Below are 20,701 nucleotides of genomic sequence, written 5' to 3' on the forward strand. Positions count from 1 at the left end.
TCGGAAGGAGTTTTCCCTCGGTAGAGTCAGACCAGCTGAACCCGTTTATGGAGTCCGCCCTCCCCCGCCCGAGGAAGCCGTCATTTCCTTCCAGGGTTTCCCGTGAAAAGCTAGAACACAATTCTGATCCTGACGAGTGACAGAAAACATAAAAGGTAGACAAAGTTCTGAGATTTCCTTCCAGGCTGTCACGTGTGCAGCCCTGCACATTTCTGTGAAAGATGCTTTTTTTTTTTTTTTTTTTTTTTTCAGTGCAGGATTTCTTTCATTGTCCTTGATGCAGCTGGTGCTATGCAATTAACAGACCCCATTATGCGCTCTGAAAAATTAGTGCTGCCCTTTGCCTAAAAAGGTAAGGCAACTGACCAGACACCCGGAAGCTTTGTCCGTCTCACTGCCTGACTGCACCACAGTGGACAAAGCCCTTTTCATAGGGCAAACTCATACACTGGTTCGCACAAAATTAGATAATCATGCCCTCTGGGTGTTGCTGATAGGAAGTGAGACTATGTTAAAGGGAATTGACATTCGTGGATGGGAATGTCGCTGGATGTTTTTAATTTTTCACCCTTCCCGACTTTGAGTAAGTGAGTGAATTTTTTTTTTCTTACAAGCTAAAGTGTTTGAGCAAATAGAAGTCAATGTTACAGAAAACAATCTCATAACATGATCTTTGAAAACAAATATGGTCCTGGTATCAAATAATTTAGGACAAGAGTTTTGGAATTATATGTATATGCTTCTTAGGGAGACACAATGGACACCAGCATCTTCAGTATTACAGTAACAGCTCTTTCACATTTTATCGCCTAGTTGTTTCCAAATTTATGAATACCCCAACACTACTATTCCAAGGTTATGCTAGAAATAGATAAATAGACATGGTCCTCATGCAACTTCTAGAATGCTACATTGGAGAGAGGCTTCAAGTAGACATTTGAAAAGTTTATAAGCAGAAATTAGAAGAATGGGTTATGCTTTGCATCAAAACCTGAATTTATCTACATTCAGCAACTGTCCACCTGTCCTTACAAACATGTTCGGAAAACATTTCCTCCTTCTAAGGAAGCCCTGATGGAGTTTTCAGCAGCTTTATGTGAAAACGTTTTCAAGGAGATTTAAAAAAATAACAAAGAGAACCCACAGCAGAGGTTAGCTATGTCATATCACATATGCTATGGAAGGTGTGCTCCAAATATTTTCAAAATATTATCATTCGGGTCAAGGAAAGATGACGAACTTCAAAACACTTTGTCCTGGAGGGAACCACAATAAAGCCGCCTCATTAACCCAAATTCAAACTGGCATGATTGTCACGTTGACTTACCACCGCCACAGCGCTGGACTGCAACAGCTCCTCGGCACTAATGGTTGTAAAATAGGCCACGTTTGTTAGCACATAGCCAACTGTGATGATGGCCATGGATATGCAGATTGCAAGGGGGATGTTTCTGAAATACACAAAGACATCACTTATGGGTCATTACGCATTCTCTGCTACCAAAGAAACAGAAGACTGATTCCAGGGATGGCTGTCCTGGCATGGGCCAGGATTGAAGGCTCTGCTGGCATATGAAAGAACATTTTATCAGAACAAAGTACCTTTTGCAACTTAATGCGATCCATGGGGGCAGGTGTTCCGTACAACCTGTCTATGGTTTTATCTCCCAGATATGTAGGTCTGCCCCATTCTTTACGGCATGAATGTCACTGCCATCTTAACCTCACAGCCACCTGGAAGGCTTGTTACAGCACAGGCCGCCTAGCCCAGCCCTATGTTTCTGATTTAATGGGATCAGCATCACTCTTAAGTGATCCTGATGCTCTTGACCTGAGGACCACGTACTGTTCCACTATTAATCCCCTGCGCTGACAGCTTTTTAAACGGAGCCCTCCAAAGCATCTTTCACACTCAGTGTTCTCCCCTTAGGCTGCTCGTGGTGCAAACAAGTAAGTGAAGAGGCTTGGAAGTGAGCGAGTGAGCCGTATCTATCTTGATACGTGGCAATAAGAACTTTGTATGTTAGAGAAGCGTACACAGCAATGACTCTGCCAGGCCCTGCTGTGAGTTCAAAGGACTCTCAAGATCACGAGCAGCTAATAAAGCAGCCGTGCAGATAATCCCATGAAATTAGAGGTGACATGCTGTGAAGTATAGACGACTGGACAGTGCTGACACTGTGTGGCCTCAAGAAGTACCCGGCACAAACGCAACATTATGTCTTCATTTAATGCAGTGGGGAAGCCAGGAAGCTACTGACCCTCATAATTTGATTCCATGTTACCGATACACATTACTTGCTTAACATAATCGCCTCTTCAGACCCTTTCTGTTCAGGCAACTTAAACCTTCAACTCCCTGCGCAAAAGCAGGCCATTTTATTTATTTATTTATTTTCAGCCATTCTGCTTATCAAAGCCCTCCTAGAGGCTTCACCTTGCAGGGTGCCACTAATGAAGACCTCAAAAATAATTTCTTCCAACACGACAATGCAGTACAGAACCGGGAGGGGAAAGGCATGGCCGGCCTCACTGGCTAGATGTGATTAACACACTGAGTCCCAGCTCGTTATACTGAATGGTGACAACCCCTGCTGAGAACGGGCAGAACCAGCTAGTCAGCAACTGCCATTCATTAGGCTGCTTGCAGCCTGACACTTGCCCTGATCCCCAAAGCCTTCAGCCTCGACCTCTAAATCCTGGCACCTGAACATGAAAGCTGCAGATGTTCTCCATCCCCAGTGTGAAGAGGGTCCTGTGGAATTTCCTGTAAGCCCCAGAACAGACCCTGCTAGCTGTAATTGATATGTGCTAAATTTAAATCAAAAGAAAAAAAAATCACTGAGCCAATGAACAACGAGGTGGCGAGGCAATTAAAGATGAATTCTAGTTCTCTGAAAGCCTGGATGACAATGCAAAGAGGCGAGCAGGAAAAGATGAGGTGTGTGTTCTCCTTCTCAGCCAGTCACTGAATTACTTTGAGCTTGGGGGTCTTTTAAGCTTGTATAGCAGCCACATTTTCCATCAAGGAAGATGGAGATACAGAGAAGGGGGGAAACAGACCCCCCCACCCCTTCCAAGCACATGGTTAAGGTGTGACAAGTTTAGATTAATAAAAACCAAGCTGACTACCTTGTGCAAGAAGAGGAGGATGATCACGCTGAAAATAACAGAGGAATGCATCTGAAATTTGGGACTGTGGTCCTCCAGCACAGAACTGAGCCTCCAAGCTTGCTCCTTGAAGCCAGCCCCGCTGCCTGGACCCTTTTCCCAGTGGGACTTTGAGCATCCATCTTAGCCGCGGGCAGGCTTAGCTGACCCAGGCTTCTAGGTTAGCCCTTCTTGCTAGGCTCGCCACTAACACTCATAGCAGCAGTGGGCTGCCTCTAGCCCCGATGTTCAGATAAGCACTTTACATAGCCGCCTTTAAAAAAAAAAAAAAATCTTTGGAATTTCCTGTGAGCTGGGAAAATCAGCACTGTGTTTATTTAGGAAGGAATGGAGTCTTGGGAGTTTAAGTAACTGTCCGAGTATACCCAGCCGGTAAGTGGACGCCATAATTCAGCTGTGAGCATGGCCCAACCTGAAATCAGGGTTGGGCCCTGTCTCGCACAGCTGTGGGAGGGGCAACCTCAAGAACCTGAAAGAAGAGTACAAAGAGTGAGAGAGTGAAGGAAAACGTATCGTGACTCTCTCTAATTAGATCAAATAAAGCCCAGGGCATCAGAGACACTGGCTGCAGAGCCGCTGGCATTGCCGACTGTCCTCAAGTTCCGGTCCACTTTCAGGGAAGGGAAAGGGGCGGGGCAGATTTGGTGGTTGCCTTGGCATAAATAGCATCATTTACAGAGGCGAGCAGCTGACCTGATCAGGGCAGGCCACCACGTGGTTCAGTCCTGGTTACAAGTATCCAAGCATAAGAAGCACCGCGTGAGCTGATAAAAGCTATTAGGCCACGTCAGAGCGATCTTCCTGGAGGCTTTAGATGCAGAGGGCAGATAAGCATGCTTAGAAGAGGAAGGCCGGTGGCACAGGAAATGAAAGGATTTGGAGGAAGGAGCGCAGAGACCGTGGGTCCCTCAAACCTTCTAAACTACGGAGGTGCAGCCATCTGCCCTAAACGGCAACAAAAGCATTAGCTTTGCGATAAGAGTAAACAGCACGCACCTGTAAGCCCTACTCTTTCTCGAGTGTTTGAACATTTTTGTTGGAACAAACAAACCACAAATTCAGTGAGAAGAGTTGCTTTCGTCCTCAAGAGCCACCGTTATTACGTATGCATTTTCCTATTAGCAGGCAAGAAGTGTGCGCATGGGACACTTTCTTTCTAGTTGGAAACTGTCTTCCAAAACGTCTTCGATAGTTTCCCGCTGCTTAATTTAATTTGACATCTCTAGGCAGCCTGGCCACACATTTAAGTAGTTTTGATTCTTCAACCTGGAAGTCCGAAACGCCTGTTCAGGAGCTCCTTTTCCGTTTCTTCTTGTATGGTGATGGCTCAACTTTCGAAAGTGATGGGTGGATATTTGTCTTTTAGAAATCTGCACAGCTCCCACAGAGAGCCTTGATACGGAAGTAGATGTGTGGCGCTTCAGATCTTCGTGGGATGGTACACAAAGTAAATAAATACAATTCACAACCTTATGTTTATGTAGGAGGTAACAGACATATTCTTCTGAGCGGAGATGCCAAGGCCCACAGAGGTCAGTGACAGGGATCAAGGTCCCCGAAGCAGTGAGCGGAGAGCTGGAAAGGGAGCCCAGCCCTCCTGATGGCGTCCAAGGTCTAGAACGTCTGTTGCCAGGGCGTCTTGACTATGCAGTTCTGACTTTTACCTCAAGTTCAAGATCTGAAGGATACCAGTATGCCGACAGAGACACATTACGCTTTATGTAAGTGAGACATTATCAGGCCTATTGTCACGGTCTGTGTGTGTGGTTCTGTACCCATAGGGTCCTAGAATGCCGACATATGAATGCTATGTTTTCTGTCAGCGATATATTATCAGGCCAGTGCTGCACAAGTTACGCCTGTGTGTGTGAGGATGCACCAACAGTCGCCACAAGCGGAGAATCTGTTCAGTATGTTGTGATAAGTATGTTGCGATTAAGCACCAGAGAGACAGGTTCCAGGATTTCAGTTCAGCCAGGAGAGACTGCTGTAAAATCCAGTCTTTCATGGAAACGTCAAAGTAAAGGGGAGTTTTGCTACTCGGCGACCAGAGCAGTGCCTACTCATCTGAATGTAGCATAGTCCATCAACAAAATCTTCCGAGACTGTTACGAATCAAACCTGCTACCTCGGGGCCCCATAAGGACCTAGAACTCACTGAGCCCAGGGAGAGGCTCTTACGTTTGAGGTATGTGCCTGAACGTAGTGGCAGACACTTCAGTTATTAAAAAAACCTTTTCAAAACCACCTACTCTACTATGCTCTGGAACCTTCTAAGTGGTTCATGTTTCAACTTTCTTTTTCGAATGAACTAATATTTCAATGCATGAATTTGGCATTCAGTGAAAGAAACGACAAAAACATCATAATCAAGAAGAGCAAAAGGATGGCCAACTTCTTAATGTGAAATGCAAAAAAAAAAAGTAAGTAAGTAAATAAATAAATAAATAAATAAATGAAAACTAGTATTTTTCAAGGATTTTTTTTAAAGACTGCTGAAAAATGGGAGACTTTGCTCTTATGTAATTGAAATGGAGCGATGCTTCATTGCAGCGTAAAGTATTTATAATTATATTAAGCACTTTCCAATTCTAGCTATTTATTTTAGAGACATACTTGTTTCAGATTTTCTCTGTAATGACCCTGCAGGGACACTGAAAGATTTACATCATTTTTTTTTCACAGTTTTGACCAAGAAATAATTCAAACATCATTACCTCTCTCATTTGGGTTCACCAATTTACTTTTTTGTTGTTCTCATTTCTTTTATTATTGCTTCTACTAATTTTTTTTAATTTTTCAAACTTTGATTGTATATTACAGACCAAATATTAATGAGTTTAAAAAGCTTTCCATATGCTTCATACTCATGAGTTTATGTCCACATGGCACTCACATTTGCTGAGTATTGCGCATAGCAATATCTTCATCATGACCATCTAATGTGGCTATGTACTTACACTTTTAGTAAGGGGGCAATTATAACTATCATTGACAATTTTCCATGGTTAAGTTCATATGCATCTATTTTTTTTTTTGCTCCATTTAGTGTAGAGTGGCTATATCTTTAGTTATCAATTAAGAATGGCTCCACAAGGACCAAATATATCTGGGCACAGGGGTCTTTTCTGAGACTGATACTCCACCAAGAACCATGTATGGATATAACCTAGAACCTCTGCTCGGATATACCTGTGGTAGCTCAGTAGCCAATCGATTTTCCCTCGTAAAGGGAACAGGGACTGTTTCTGACATGAACTCAATGGCAGGCTCTTTGACCTCCCCACCCACAAGGGAGGAGGAGGACTTGCAGCCAGTCCTGAAGATACCTGATAAAACAGGGTCAGATGGAAGAGGAGGAGGTCCTCCCCAATCAGTGGACTTGGAAAGGGGCAGGGAGGAGATGAGGGAGGGAGGGTGGGATTGGAAGGGAATGAGGGAGCAGGATACAGCTGGGATACAGAGTTAGTAAAATGTAACTAATAATAAAAAGGAAAAAAAAGAACGGGAATGGGATGTTAAAGGTACAAAAAAGAAACCACACGTTTGAGGAGATATAGCAAGCAACCAAGGAGAAGGTGAAGTTTGACACTAAAAGGAAAAAAAAACAAACTTATCAAGAAGAAGAAAATACCGGATGAACCTGTTTAGTGTTCATGCCTAATGACCTTTCTGGAGCACAGTTGAAAACATGGATACAACAAGCATATTGTGGCCTAAGTGCAGGAGAAAACACCAACCACGGAGCTCAATCCTATCTGCCCCCGTGGAACATCACAAGACTACAGGTAGCTGTTCTGAGACATTCCAAGTCAGTCTCCTCTAAGCCTCTCCACTCTCTGTGTACATAGATGAAGAAGTCCATAAACAGAGAGAGAAAACAGAGGGACCTGGAAAGAGAAGTGGAAAATTAACAGACACGGACTAAGACTGGGGGCCGCAGGAGGCTCAGGAGAAAATGCGTATACAGGAATATATAAAGGGGGAGCACAGGAAGAGGACAAAGAAAAGAGGCAAAAAAGGATCAAATTCCCCCAAAACCTCGCAGAACAAATGAAGAGAAATACAAACTTATAACTCAGAAATGCAGAGTAATAAGCAACCGCAAACATAAATATAAGCATTTTGTCCCATAAATACTTTATTTTTTGCCCTACTCCCAGAATAAATTCATGACTAAATAAAATTATACAGAAAAGTGTAGCATGAGCATAAATTTTCATTTGCTCCCACTTTATACAATCTCAAAAAACTTTTGCATTGTGTGCATCTCATTTTTTCTCATTTTCTGAAGATTTAGTGTGTGTCCTCTGGATGCATTATAGTTATCTATATTTATCATGAACAAACACAAGCATATTTTAGGCAAGTTCTAGTTTAGAAAGACAAAACTGGCTTTAAATTAAATGCTAGCAATTAAGTCATAGGATGAAATATCTTAATAGCAATAAATTAAATTCCACAGTTGTAGCTAGTTCTTATTTTTGCCGTAATGTGCATATAATATTTCTCTTAAAATTCTATTATTTTTCTCTCGATTTGACCCAAAGTACACTGAGGTCTCAGTGAACCACTTTTTTATTTTTTTATAATAATAATTATTATTATTACAGTCTATTTACTTCGTATTTCATCTGTAGCCCCCTCCCACATCTCCTCCTGGTCATACCCTTCCTTCCTCTTCCCCGCCCCATGTCCCTTCCCTAGTCCACTGATAAGGAGCAGGGGCAGTCACTGGCATGAACTCAGTTGCCAGCTCTTTGATCACCTCCTCCTGGCAAGGTGGCTTTACTAGGCCACAGAGAAAGAGGATCCAGACAGTCTAGATGAGACCTGATAGGCTAAGGTCAGATAGTAGAGGAGGACCTCCCCTATCAGTGAACCATTTTTTACAGTGATGTTCCTGAGATTCCTATTTATGAACAAGGCCCGTTAGCACATACCAGTTTGTGTTCCTCTTTCAGAACTACGTTATTGCTGAGAAGTAGCCAGCCCCTTTACCAGGCTTCCTCGCGTGTAGGAGGGAGTGCGACTCACTCTTGACAACAGGATGTGAGTGGATGAGTGAGTTAGAAGCTAAAACAGCTTAGTACCACTGCCCTGGCTGGGATCCACTCACATCTTCTCTGCCTTAGTCGGTGCTCCATCACTGCAGAGAGAGAATCGATATCTGAACAGATGAGCATCCTCTGGCTCACTGTTCTGGAGATTTCAAATCACCTGACCCTGTTGCTTGAGACTGACAAGGCATCAATCACTTCATGACTGGAGTGTGGAACGGGATAAAACCTTTCCTCGCATGCTGTGGCCAGAGAGTAAAACTGAGGCAAAAGAACTGGAAACAAGGTCCCCTAATCTCGGGCAAAGGTAAACTTTCATTGACCCAGAGACCTCCCCAGATGCCTGTGTGTAGCAGTTTCCTCCCAGGTAAAGAATGTTGTCTTGAAGGGAAGCTCCAGTAAGACTTAGGATGCTCTAAGGGGAGATGAAAATTCCATCCTTAAGGGAAGCTCACTAAAACTCAGAAAGCAGACAACTCAAAAGCTCGGGAAGTCCCTCCTTCTCCATATATATGTGCATATATAGTAAGGACTGCTGAGAGACAGTGCCAAGAGTTCCCACGTGCCTATTAGAGACAGAGACCCGGTGAGCTGCCTGCAGAGCCTGCAATGTGCTCCAGATTTCCAGCTTTTGTGAAAACCTCTGTGATGGGGCAGGTTTTTAGTCACAGGATAGTGGTGAGTCATCTCCACTCCTGTAAGTCCTCACCCACATTCCTATACGTTACCTCAGTAAATTCCTTAGTTCACCAAATTGGATTCTCTGGTAGCACTTGCACTTTATAGTCTATTGTCAGTTCCCTACATCTCTTCATTTCTCTCCAGGGACAGTAACACACAATAAGAATGTACTTCTTTTTTTGTTTGTTTCTTTGCTTCTTTGTTTTTTTCCCAGGCAAGATTCCCTGACGTCCTGGACTCCATTCCTAAGCCTGGCTGGCCTCAAACTCACAGCAACCTGCCTGCTTCTGCCTCCCTGAGTGCTGGGATTAAAAGCTTGTGGCACCATGCCTGGCTAAGGATATACCTCTTAATGATTATAATGCTTCCTAATGGTGCCGCACTTCCTGAGGAAGCCATAGCATGGGAGAAAATATAAATCGCAGAATTAACACGGACAAAAGCCTATGGAGTCATACAACTCCAAAAGTGGATACTGCAAAATTTGAAAAGTAACTTTTAGTGGTTGAAAAGCATCCTGTGGGTTAGCTGTTAGTTCAACAAGCATTAAACTGAAATAATCAGAGTGTACAAGACTTCCTTTGTATGGATTCATTTTCTATATTTATTGACTCTAATTGGGTTAGATAAGACTAAAATGTGACCTCATTAAGTAGTATTGTATAATATATTATTTACTTTACAACAGATGAGCTAATGACATAAAATTCTTAATGGCCTAAATGACAATGTCAAGTAAAAATGGGTATTTGTCAGAACAAGTTAGGATAGAGAAAATGAATCATTATCGAAACTTCCCAGAAACAGCAAAGACACATCTTATTGTTCGCTCTTTCAAAGCAATACAAAATATCTTGAACTCCTGAAAATTGTCACCAATCTAACAAAGAGAAAAACACAATTACCCACCTTTCTCCTCCTCGAGGATGCAAAATTAAATAAAGCCCAATGCTGAAAGCCAGGTGGTGTATGCTGAGTCTACCCACTGCTGCGTGGTATATGCAAATTGATGTCAAAATCCCTTCAGGCTGCAAAATGTACATTTAGTAGAAACTGACAATGTGCCACACACATAAACTAGGCCAATCACATTTCTGACAGACAGTGAGAAATGCTGCAGATTAACATGGAGCCATTCAATTTTGACAAACAAACTATTGCTCTGCCACCACAGTTGCCTCCAATAACTCTGACCAATGATGTCAGGTCAAATTAATAACAGTCTTTTAAACTTTCATATCTGGTAGTCAAGTAGACAACTGTTTTTCAAATTGGATCTCTAGAAATCAGAATAGAAGGAAGGCAATGACCAAAGTGATGGAACACTCTGGGTCACTTCAACCAGTTAATTCCTCTTTTATTGTTTTTATGCAGCAGAATCCTCTTTTCTTTTTTAATGATGTGATCCAGAATTTTCAGGTAATTTTACAATTATGGCCTTAAAAATTTCCTTTACGACTTAGTTACCATTTTTGGATTCAACTGTGGCCTTCTAGCGTATAGCTTAAGATACTAAAATTTAAAGTGCCTATGTATAAATAATAACACAGCTTGTATATATTTGACCCTATAAAGTTGAAAATAGTTTTACTACTAAAAGTAATTGAGGAAAAATGAATGATAGTGGATAAAGCCAATCTTAAGAAAGGTATAAAGTGGATTAGGGAACTAGTAGCTCTGGTCTAGCTCTCGAGAAAGTGGCAAACCCCTCTTGCAGAGCACATGACACACAGTTCAGGGAAGTGTCGGAAAGAGAAAAAACAGGGTTGATGGGCTAACCACCCTGCCAGTCTGGACAGAGAATATGTCACTGTCACACAAGCGAGGATGGAGACTCCTGGCTCGAATGGCTGACGGCTGCCTGAAAAGGTCACTGAGGCCCACAGAAAGGCAGAGCGCGGTCAAGCCCTCACTTTCCTCTTCTCAAGCTGCCCAGCTATCAAGATTCATATTCCTGGAGGAAGTGGGATGCTGTTATCTTTTATCTTTCAGCAAGGAAGTAAACCCTTTAAAAACTATGCTTTCATGCATTCATCTTATATTTACTAATGTCTTTCTTAGAGCACAGTTTTACAGGCAAACTTCTCTCTGAAAGAACAATATCACCAAGGCAAAGACAACTGTCTAATGACGCAGTGAGATATGACCCAAGGGGAACAGAAGGAGTACATGTACATACAACCACTGATCATTCTTGTCGCTTATTTTCTATAATTCTCCTCAGCTCCTTTCCCACATCTCTAGAACCAACGATTTCCATATATACAATGCCAGGGTAAATAGCTTAGAGGAGTTTTAAATTTTACTCTAAGTCTGACTTTGATATTTGTTCTAACTTGATTGACTCCATTAGGAGTCTACATTCCATTATGAAAGCTGGGTCGCAGTCACATGTCTATCCCTAGCTGAAATACGGGGCGTTGGACTGAGAAAGTCTAGAGGCCCCTCCCTACAACATTCACTCCTCCACAATTTTTGAAAAAAAAAAAAGTCCAGAGGAGTCTCTGAAGCAGTGAGATTCTTGCTCTTAGACCAGAGCACCAGAGTGTGTAGTTTTGCCTCTGCTTTTTTTCTGTCTTTCAGAGGACAGAACAGGCACCAACTTTACAATCTCCTCTGTCTCTAAAGATGCATTGCTGTCCTCAGCAGGCACAGCACCTTCCATCATTACCATCTCAAAGTGGCAGCGGACTGAAAGAAAAATGATCACCACAGAAGATAATTTAGTGCCTAAGTGAGATGCCTGCCCTTCTGATTCCAAACAGATTATCTGTGATCGAATCAGACCTTCATGGACCACACCACCATCAACACTCATGGGGGAGGAGGGGCTTCAGAAGTCACTGTATTTTATAACTTTGGTGTTTGTCAACATTTTATTGTGTCCATCATTACCACCTGAACTTCAAGAGTATACATAGCCATACTATAATGGTAAATGCCAATTGTATCTGGCAAGGTAACTGACACCACACTCATGCATTTGACCAACATTTTTCAAATATCTTATATTTGCTAATTATTATAAGTGATTAATGTATTAAATGTACAGAAATTCTCTGACTGGTGAAACCTAAAATTTGAACAGTATCAGGGTAGGGGGACACCCTTCTTTGGTCTTAGATCAAAGTATTCCCCCTCAAAGAACTCTTCCCTCCTTTCCTAAGTAGGTCTCAGAACAGTGTTTTCAAGTCTTTCTTAATGTATTAATACGCAACAGATTTCACAAAGAAAATAGGCATGTTCTCTGAGTGTTTTAAAGCACTCCACCCCCAGGGATTTCCTCTAAGTCTAATGAAGACATCTTTGAAGGTGTTTTCAGGACCATCTGTCCCTGTGTTTTTGTGTTTGTGTGTATACACGTGTGGGGATGAATACATGTGTGTATGTATGTGTATAGAGATGAGAAGACAACCTTGGGTTGTTTGATATGGGGTCTCTCTTCTGCTGGAACTCCTTCAAGTACAGTCATCTGTCAGGGGTCTGTCTGTTTCTCACTGTCTATAAGAACATGTCACTATCTTGTTTTGTTTGGTTGCTTTGGGGGTTTTGGATTTTTTTATGTCTGTTTGTTTGGTTGGTTGGGTTTTGTTTTTTTGGGTTTTTTTTGGTTAGTTGGTTGGTTGGTTGGTCAGCTTGACAGACAAAAGCTAGAGTTATCTGCAAAGGTAAACTTCAATTAAGAAAAAAATTCTTATCAGAATGTCTTGTAGACAAGCACCTGGGGCATTTTATCCATTACTTAATGGTGTGGGAGGGCCAGAAAGCTGTGGGTAATTCCACCTTTAGGCCTGTGGTCCTGAGATATATGAGAAACAAGCTTAGCAAGCCATAAGGATTAAGCTGATAGGCAGCATTCCTCCATGGCCTCTGCTTCCATTCTTGACTTGAGTTCCTTCTCTGATAGGTTGGTAATAGATTGTGACCAGAGAGCTGTAAGACAACACAAGCCCTTTCCTCTCCAGGTTGCTTTTGGTCATGATGCTCATCACAGCAATAGAAACCTAACAAAGATAGCCATTATGCCCAGATCCCCCACCAAGGGTTCTAGAAATGAAGTCTAGGTTCTCAGGTTTGCAAGGCCAAGTGCTGAAGACTGAGTCATTTCTGTAGGCCAAATATAAATTACTTTTATGAGACTTCCAACCACACATAGAAAAGGCTTCTGGATTATTTAGTTTCTGGGTTTTTTTGTTTGTTTGTTTGTTTGTTCGTTTCGTCTTCTTTTGTTTTGGCTTGTTTAATTCTCTGTGTGAAGGTGTTTCCCCACAGGTATGTTTGTGCAACATGTGCCTGCAGTGCCTGAGGAGGCCAGAAGAGGGCGTTGGATCCTCCTGGGAATTGGGGTCACAAATGGTTGTGAGTCCACCACGTTGGTAATGGAAATCCAACCTAGGTCCTCTATAGGAATGGCCAGTGTTCTTAACTGTTGGGCTATCACCCCAGTCCTACCTAGCCTCGGCTACATCTTAAACTTTTTATGTACTTTACTTCTAGGCCATCTCCTATAAGAAAAACAATCTCGTTAAAACATGAAGAGACAGTCATTTCATCTGATACTACAATTTAGAAGCTGTTGTTTGTGGTGGTGGGGTTTTGTTTTTGTTTGTTTTTATTTTGGCTTTATTTTTGTGTTTGTTTGTTTGTTTGTTTGTTTTTTGAGACAGGGTTTCTCTGTGTAGCCTTGGCTGTCCTCAACTCATTTTGTAGACCAGGCTGGCCTCAAACTCACAGAAATCCACCTGCCTCTGCTTTTCGAAGTGCTGGTATCACAGGCATGCGTCACTGCATCCGTCTTAATTCATATTCTTAAGTGACTTTCACAACCATGTGGTAACTCAGCAAAGCTCCCAAAAGAAGATTCCAGAAAAGTAAATGAAAGCAGTGAGGGAGCATTATCAAATGCTCATCCCACCCAAGTGTCCTGGAATCCCGGATTATAAAATCTCTCCGAACACCTGATTTGTGAACAGGATAACACTGCTCCTAGCCAAGATCATGTTTAACAAAGCACAGGAACTTCCTGGATTCCCACAGTAGCCACACACAAACATTTCTCCATAAAACAAAGACTGATTAGAAACCAGCGCTGGACCACCAAGTCCACAAGGACACACCAGACCACTGTTCAGCTTCCTGTCGAAAGAGTGCACGACGGGAAAAATGCCTCAGCTGGGTTCATTTGTGTGCAAGTTCTAATGTGTGATTTAAATATAACAAGAACCATCACAGGGAAACAGGATGGTGATGAAATAAGCCAATATCACCAAATGCTTTGTAAGAAAAGTAGCAAACGTGTAAATGAAAAGAAAAAAGAAAAATATGATTTCTGAATAATTTTAATGGATATCTTTCTTTGGAAGAGAAAATACCAAGAAGAAAAGTATGTATTCTTTTTAATATAGAGCGGAATCCATGTAATATCTTAGGAAATATATTCATTGTTTCCCAACATGTCATAAAGATTAATTCTCATGATAATAAACCCAAAGAGTTTGTATATATTTATACATAATAAACTTAGCTAATATTTAATCCCCAATGGGCAATGTTGGCAATTGCAAATATCATAAGCAATATTTACCACCAGTACTTCTGTTAATATTTTGGCATGCTATTTTATTAAAGGTATTTTGAAAATAAAAAAATATGTTTAAAAGTACTGTTAGTGTGTTTCAGAGGGAAAAGAAGGAGAAAAGGAACAAAGATCAATGTCATTCGCAGCTACTTTGATTCATTAATTTTCTTCTCATCTGAGAGGACAAAAAAGCAAACTTAATAATTAAGCATGGAACACAGAGAAAGAAATATATGGAGAAAGATATCTGTCATATAAATTATATAGTTGGGGTATTATTACAAGAGATAATACCTTCAAGATAAGTTGAAAAGCCATGAGCTTTAAATTTCAAAGCACTCTTCATATTATTTCCATATATAGGAAAATCTGAACAGAAAATTCCTCTATGCAAACATAATTTGTCCTCAATACGGATTTGTTTAGAGTAAAAAAGTAATAATTAAAAAAAAATAGGTGAGGGGAGAAAGGTACTTTATCCCTCTTCTCAGACATACAATGAAATACTAATTTTGTAAATGTATTAATTTGAACACTTACGTTTTTAGTATAATAGGAACTGGGATTAAACTGGATAATTTGGTTAAAGTAATCTGCACTAACACATGATTTATGTTTATTGATATGTCAAATAAACCAGATCACTATAAAAAAAGAGTAATGTAGTGGAATAAATGACTTAAAAATATCTTAGTATAGAACATAAAATTTAATGTATAGTATCAATCATGACAAATGGCATAATTTATGAGCTTCGTACACTTAGGGGTATTATTACTTTAATAATACTGAGTTGTTGAGAAATTTTGGGAGAAAAATCAAACTCATATATGTCTATACATATGTATGTGTGCACATAATTATGTGGAGGTATATTGTGTAAGTGTGTGTGTGAGAGAGATTTAAATGTCATATACAAGGGGCTATGCCCATAAAAGCAATATACATGAATGGAAAATGTTCACTGTGTTTAAATACAATCGCTAAAGTTCTGCAAGCTGGAATCCCAAACAAACAAATAAAACAAGAGTGTTATGAAGGAAAAAAATGAGGAAATGATTGCCCCACACTAGGCTAGAGAACTACGGGTCCCTGAAATATAAAGAAAGAAAAGCGGTACAACTAAGAGAAAGCAGTGACTCCCAGTGCTGGCAACAGGAAAGCAATGTCTCTTCTTTAAAAGGTATTTTGGCAACATAAACAGTGACCTTTTAAATGCTCATTGCATACGAAATAGTAGATAAAAGCCAGTGTTCAATCCCGAAGAAATAATTGGATGTACAGGTTTATATAGAAAAAAATCAATAATCTACCATTTATTGCAGCAAGGAAAAATGAAATGTTTTCAACGTCCACCAGGAAAAACAGAAACAAAAGGTATGTCATCCACCCTTAAAATAGTGTCCACTAGGAAATCAATGACGGAATTCAAATGGAATAGGGTGAGATGAAAACACTGGGACAGAGCTGTAGCCACATGAGTGTGAGACAGAGCAGGTCTGTAAGGCAAGGCTGGAAATGGGGAGTTAATGAGGTAGACACGTTCTGGGGAAACAGACAGTAAATTAGCAAAAAGAAAATAAGGAAATGCCCAAGTTGTGAAGAGAAATGCCTATGAATCTTTATCTCAAACAACACAATCAAGTTCACATGAATACATACACACAGGGACAGGGAGACCAATATTAACCCAAGTGAATACTATTTTGACTCTATATGATTTACAATCTACTGGTGACTCTACATTTCTTTTGCACTTCATTTTGGGAATTTTCAGATTTGGCCATCTGTTAATATTAATGAGAAAGGGTTATAGTTCCGAAAATTCCACTCAGCTGTCTCTAGAGAAATGGCAACAGTAAGAGCTCCGTTGACACCATGTTTAGAGAACAGGGAGTTTTTCTACTCCGCTTAGTCACAGGTTTGTATCATCAACCTGAAGGTTTGAAAAGCACCTAGACACCCAGAGTTCAGCTCCCGCCCACGCTGGCCCCATGGCCGGCTCAGCTTGTGGTTTACTATAAAGAGGAAAGCCCCATGACTCAGAGCATGGCACTCCTGAGTTCAGTGCCTGCTGGCTTTCTCCAGTACTATCCCTGGGTCATCTCTCCCTGACGAGAGGATGCTGCATCAGGAGAATTCAGTACATAAGCATGTACATACTTTCTCACTGAGGCTCCACGCAGCTGTAAAAACAGCACCTGAGATCTCTGACCGCCACTCACTGTCCAGCTCATGGCTTTTGTCATTTTCAGAAGGAGAACAAAAGGTAACCGTGCCTCCTGTATCAATTTCTCTGTTTCTTCCCGCAGGACAAAGTACAGAAAGTGGAAGTTTGATTGTTTGACAGTAACAATAATGGAAAAATTAAATATAGCCGCTCAAAGAGATCCTAAGAATCTTTTAAGAGCCAGTGCATCTGTGAAGACACTGGAGACGATAGACATAGCTTTTCCTTTACAACAGTCTGAAATCCCGGCATCCCTTCCTCATATTCCTTTTTCACTCATAATCTCATGACCTTCACTAAATGACCTGGAAAAAGTTACTTACTTCTACTATTCTAGGAATGACTTCCATTATCTGCTTGCACATTTTGGAAAGCTGAATGGCACAGCTGCTGATTTTACTGTTTTTAAAACAGTCTTACTAAATGCCGCACGTGACGTGTCTAACAGTAACGTTTCCCTACCAGCTCATTTCAAGGCCAAAATCTCGTCATAGTCACCTGCCTTAGATAGTGGATGCTCACCCTCAGTTCTAACAGTACAGACTGGTGTGACTTATTTTCTCAAGCCAAGTTCATCACTTTTTAACCACGACAAGGGCACACTTTAATAAACTAAGGCACAGGTGTAAAGAAAGATAAACAATAGAACTGTTAGAGCAGGGTGGCAATAAGAAAAGCTGAGACATTGGTGTTTGTTCCCGAGAGAGTGGAAATAGAATAAAGCAGCAGAATCAGAAGGAAGGATGGCATCCTCAAAAACCAACAGTGACGCTTTGGAAAGGCAAGACCTGGGAAACCTAGAAAAGCCCTGTTATGTAGGCATCTCAGGCCTTCCAAAATGACTTCACTTACAGCGATCTAACCTGTACTGTAACCCAGGGTGACTTTGAACTTACAGTGCTGCTGCCTGCCCAGCACTGTGGCTATAGACATACAGTCACCACACCAGCCAAGACACCATTTTTGCTTTTGAGACTTCTGCTTTGCGACTTTGCTGGCCCAGGAAAACAAAAGGCAGAAAAATCTAGAACCTTGGCCCTCTGATCCGTGTGGCTCTATGAGCACAGCAGCACTGTGATGTTCATGGTGTCGAGCAGGACCAGTGGTCCACTAGCCTGTCTCCTGCCCCGTGCTCACACTGTTATTTTCCTCTTTCCCTTTGCCTACATTTCCTCTGGAACATTGAATGGGTGATAATCAGATCTGAAAGTATCTTTCTTGAAATGTTTCCTGAATCGAACCTGAGATTTCTATTTGATTGTAAAAATCTAAGGGCTTTGTCCTGAGGCTTTCAAAAGTAAGTGTGTATGTGTGTGTGTGTATGTGTGTGTGTGTGTGTGTGTGTGTGCGCGCACATGCTTGTGGTGGTTATGCCCATTTGTGTGGATATGTCCAACTCTGTGCAGGTGCCCATGAAAGCCAGAAGAAGACATAGGACTCCTTGGAGCTGGAGATATACGTCATTCTGATCTACCCAACATGGGTGCTAGGAACTTGGATCAGCAAGTACTCTTAACCACCAAGCTATCTTTCCAGCCCTAGCATTTCATCTCTCTCACCAGATTGCGACATCTCTGAATCTCCAATAACACAAGCCATCAGCCAGACTATCTTTGCTCCATTTCCTCATTGAAAAGCAGAACTAGAATTTCCTAGAACTCAAACCAAAATTAGGGCATGAGCACGTCCAATTTTTTTCAACCCTAATGTCTCAAGGGTGTCTCTGAACAAGAATCCATTACATTTATATTTTGAGCATTTCCATGCTCTTGTTTGGACACTGTTGAACTATAAATTTTCCTTATAAATGAACTATCTCTCCTGATCCTATTTGCTCTTCTGGTGGCAGGAAGAATGGCTAGATGAACCTTTTTCACTAATCAAGAAACTCCCACAGCCTTGTGTTTGTGAGGTGAGCTCACAGACACAATGCTCACTCATCTTATTTTCTAAGAAGGTGAGCCTCTATCTCAGGCCAGGATAGTGTGGCGATTATGTCACTTCCTGCCGGAATTTCTGCTACATGCTGTGTCACTGTAGCTCCCTAAAGCAATGGACAAATGCAAAATGGCAATTAAGTTCTCAATGATGTTGTTTTATTATAAGCAAACATGCAAAAAATCATCACTAGAACTCCATTTAAATCCAAATATCACAAGAAGAAAATTCACTGGACTTGCCATCAATTTAATATTTTTCAAGCACTGATTCCTATTCCCCCCAAAGACTTTCCTCAGCACCTGCCTGCTAGATAAGTTCCCAAAGTCTCCCAACGGAGGTGTAGGCTCATCACAGCCCAACATCCGCACTATCTTCCTCAGGGTGCATTACACATTATCTCCTGAAACCAATCATTCTTCTACAGCTTTCTTACATGGCCAGCCCCCTGCCTCAGACACCTCCATTTCTCTGTTCTGCATTTCACTTCCTCTTTCTCAGCAAAGTTGCATCCTTAATTAGCAGTGATGCCCCCTGTGATTAAGGATCACTTCTGTCTTTTGTCCCCTCAAGTTTAACTGGTATGTTAGAAAGACTTTGACCTCTGGAGCTAGAAAATTGGGGATTGCCATCCTAATCTTCTCACTGGACCACTTCAAGGCCCTAAGAAGGCATTCTACTTCTTTGAGCATCAGCTTCCTCCTGAGCACAGGACAGATTAAAATGTTATTTATATATTTAATAAATGACTATCTTTAAATGGGTATAGTAGCATATCCCTATAATTCCTAACTTTAGGAGATTGAGGTAGGAGTATCACAGCCAACCTGGACTACTGAGGAACTGCAAGGTCAGCCTGGATGATGATGAGACCTGACCTGTCCCTTTCTCTCTCTCTCTCTCTCTCTCTCTCTCTCTCTCTATATATATATATATATATATATATATGTACATATACATATATATGTGTGTGTGTATTATACACACAAATATATGCATATACATGTATATATACATGTGTGTATAGACATATATATAACAAGATTTTACATCATGAAATTATGTAAAGATTCATAAAACTTTAGCTTGCATTCTTGTATACTCTACTAACCAGCTTCTCTACTGAAAAAGCTAAGGATAAAATGTTTAAAAAACATGCTGTAAGCCACTCAAACTAAAACCTTGTTTCACAGATTTCAAAAAAGCATTTCTTGATAAGATAGTCAACGTAAAACTAGGTAACTCTAATCAAAATACAAGCAGCCCATGTATTCTGTCAGCGCCATCAATCAACTGTGTGATAATGGTTATCCAGGTGTGGGCATGCCAATATTTATCACAAAAGGAAAAAAAAAAAAAACAATGGAGAAATTCCCTCTGACTCAGGTGCATGCATGAGCCGGGCATCACCTGAGGGAACCGATGAAAGCACAGTTCTTACCCTCCCCCTTAGCCCTCTAACTTCTAATAAGTGAGTGATTTGCTGATGGTGCAGTCAATGATCCAAGCTGATTATTACTTCACACATGCAGAAAAGGCACCCCCTGTTCATGAAACAATTATTTTAATCCTTTAATTTTTTTTTCAGAGCTTATGCTTATGAAATAGACTAATCTTCAAAGAATATAGGTTTGGGTTGCAGCTGGTGTTTGTATATTACTTGTTGAGCTCATTAACATTTTCGAATTTCACACATTCTTCCTCACAGCCCTAAGAGGAGCATAATATGAGGATTATTGCCTTCCATATTAAAATGGTAAACAGAGGCTCACCAAGCAATGGGAGGACTATCTGAGGTCAAACAGATGGTTAAGGCCAGACAGGGTTTGAATTTAGATGTTCTGAACTGGCACTATCTGCAATGACTCTTTATCCAAGGGTAGAACATAAAACAAAGGAATGCCTCTTTCTCAATGGAAAGTCCTGTTTCCCTTTGCATTCTTTCAGATATATACTGGGATTGGGTCTTACTTGTACCTGTACAAACCTAAGCATTGTTCTCAATATTTTAATAACTGGAACATTATCCAAATAGTTTTGAGG

General features: G+C 41.0%; 1 protein-coding gene across 3 annotated transcripts in view; it reads right to left on the reverse strand.

The window, feature by feature from the left end:
• The window catches only part of Slc7a11 (solute carrier family 7 member 11), a 144,923-nt gene that overhangs the window by 88,909 nt on the left and 35,313 nt on the right, over positions 1 to 20,701 (reverse strand). For all 3 annotated transcript variants that reach the window (XR_009590104.1, XM_060378288.1, XM_060378287.1), the window contains exon 7: positions 1,328 to 1,451. Coding sequence is in view for 2 of the 3 variants with exons in the window: in XM_060378288.1 (XP_060234271.1) it covers positions 1,328 to 1,451 (124 nt within the window). In the remaining variant the exon portion in view is untranslated. The remainder of the gene's footprint in view (positions 1 to 1,327; positions 1,452 to 20,701) is intronic.

Source organism: Meriones unguiculatus, chromosome 2 (genome assembly GCF_030254825.1).
Source record: "Meriones unguiculatus strain TT.TT164.6M chromosome 2, Bangor_MerUng_6.1, whole genome shotgun sequence".
NCBI classification, from domain to species: domain Eukaryota; kingdom Metazoa; phylum Chordata; class Mammalia; order Rodentia; family Muridae; genus Meriones; species Meriones unguiculatus.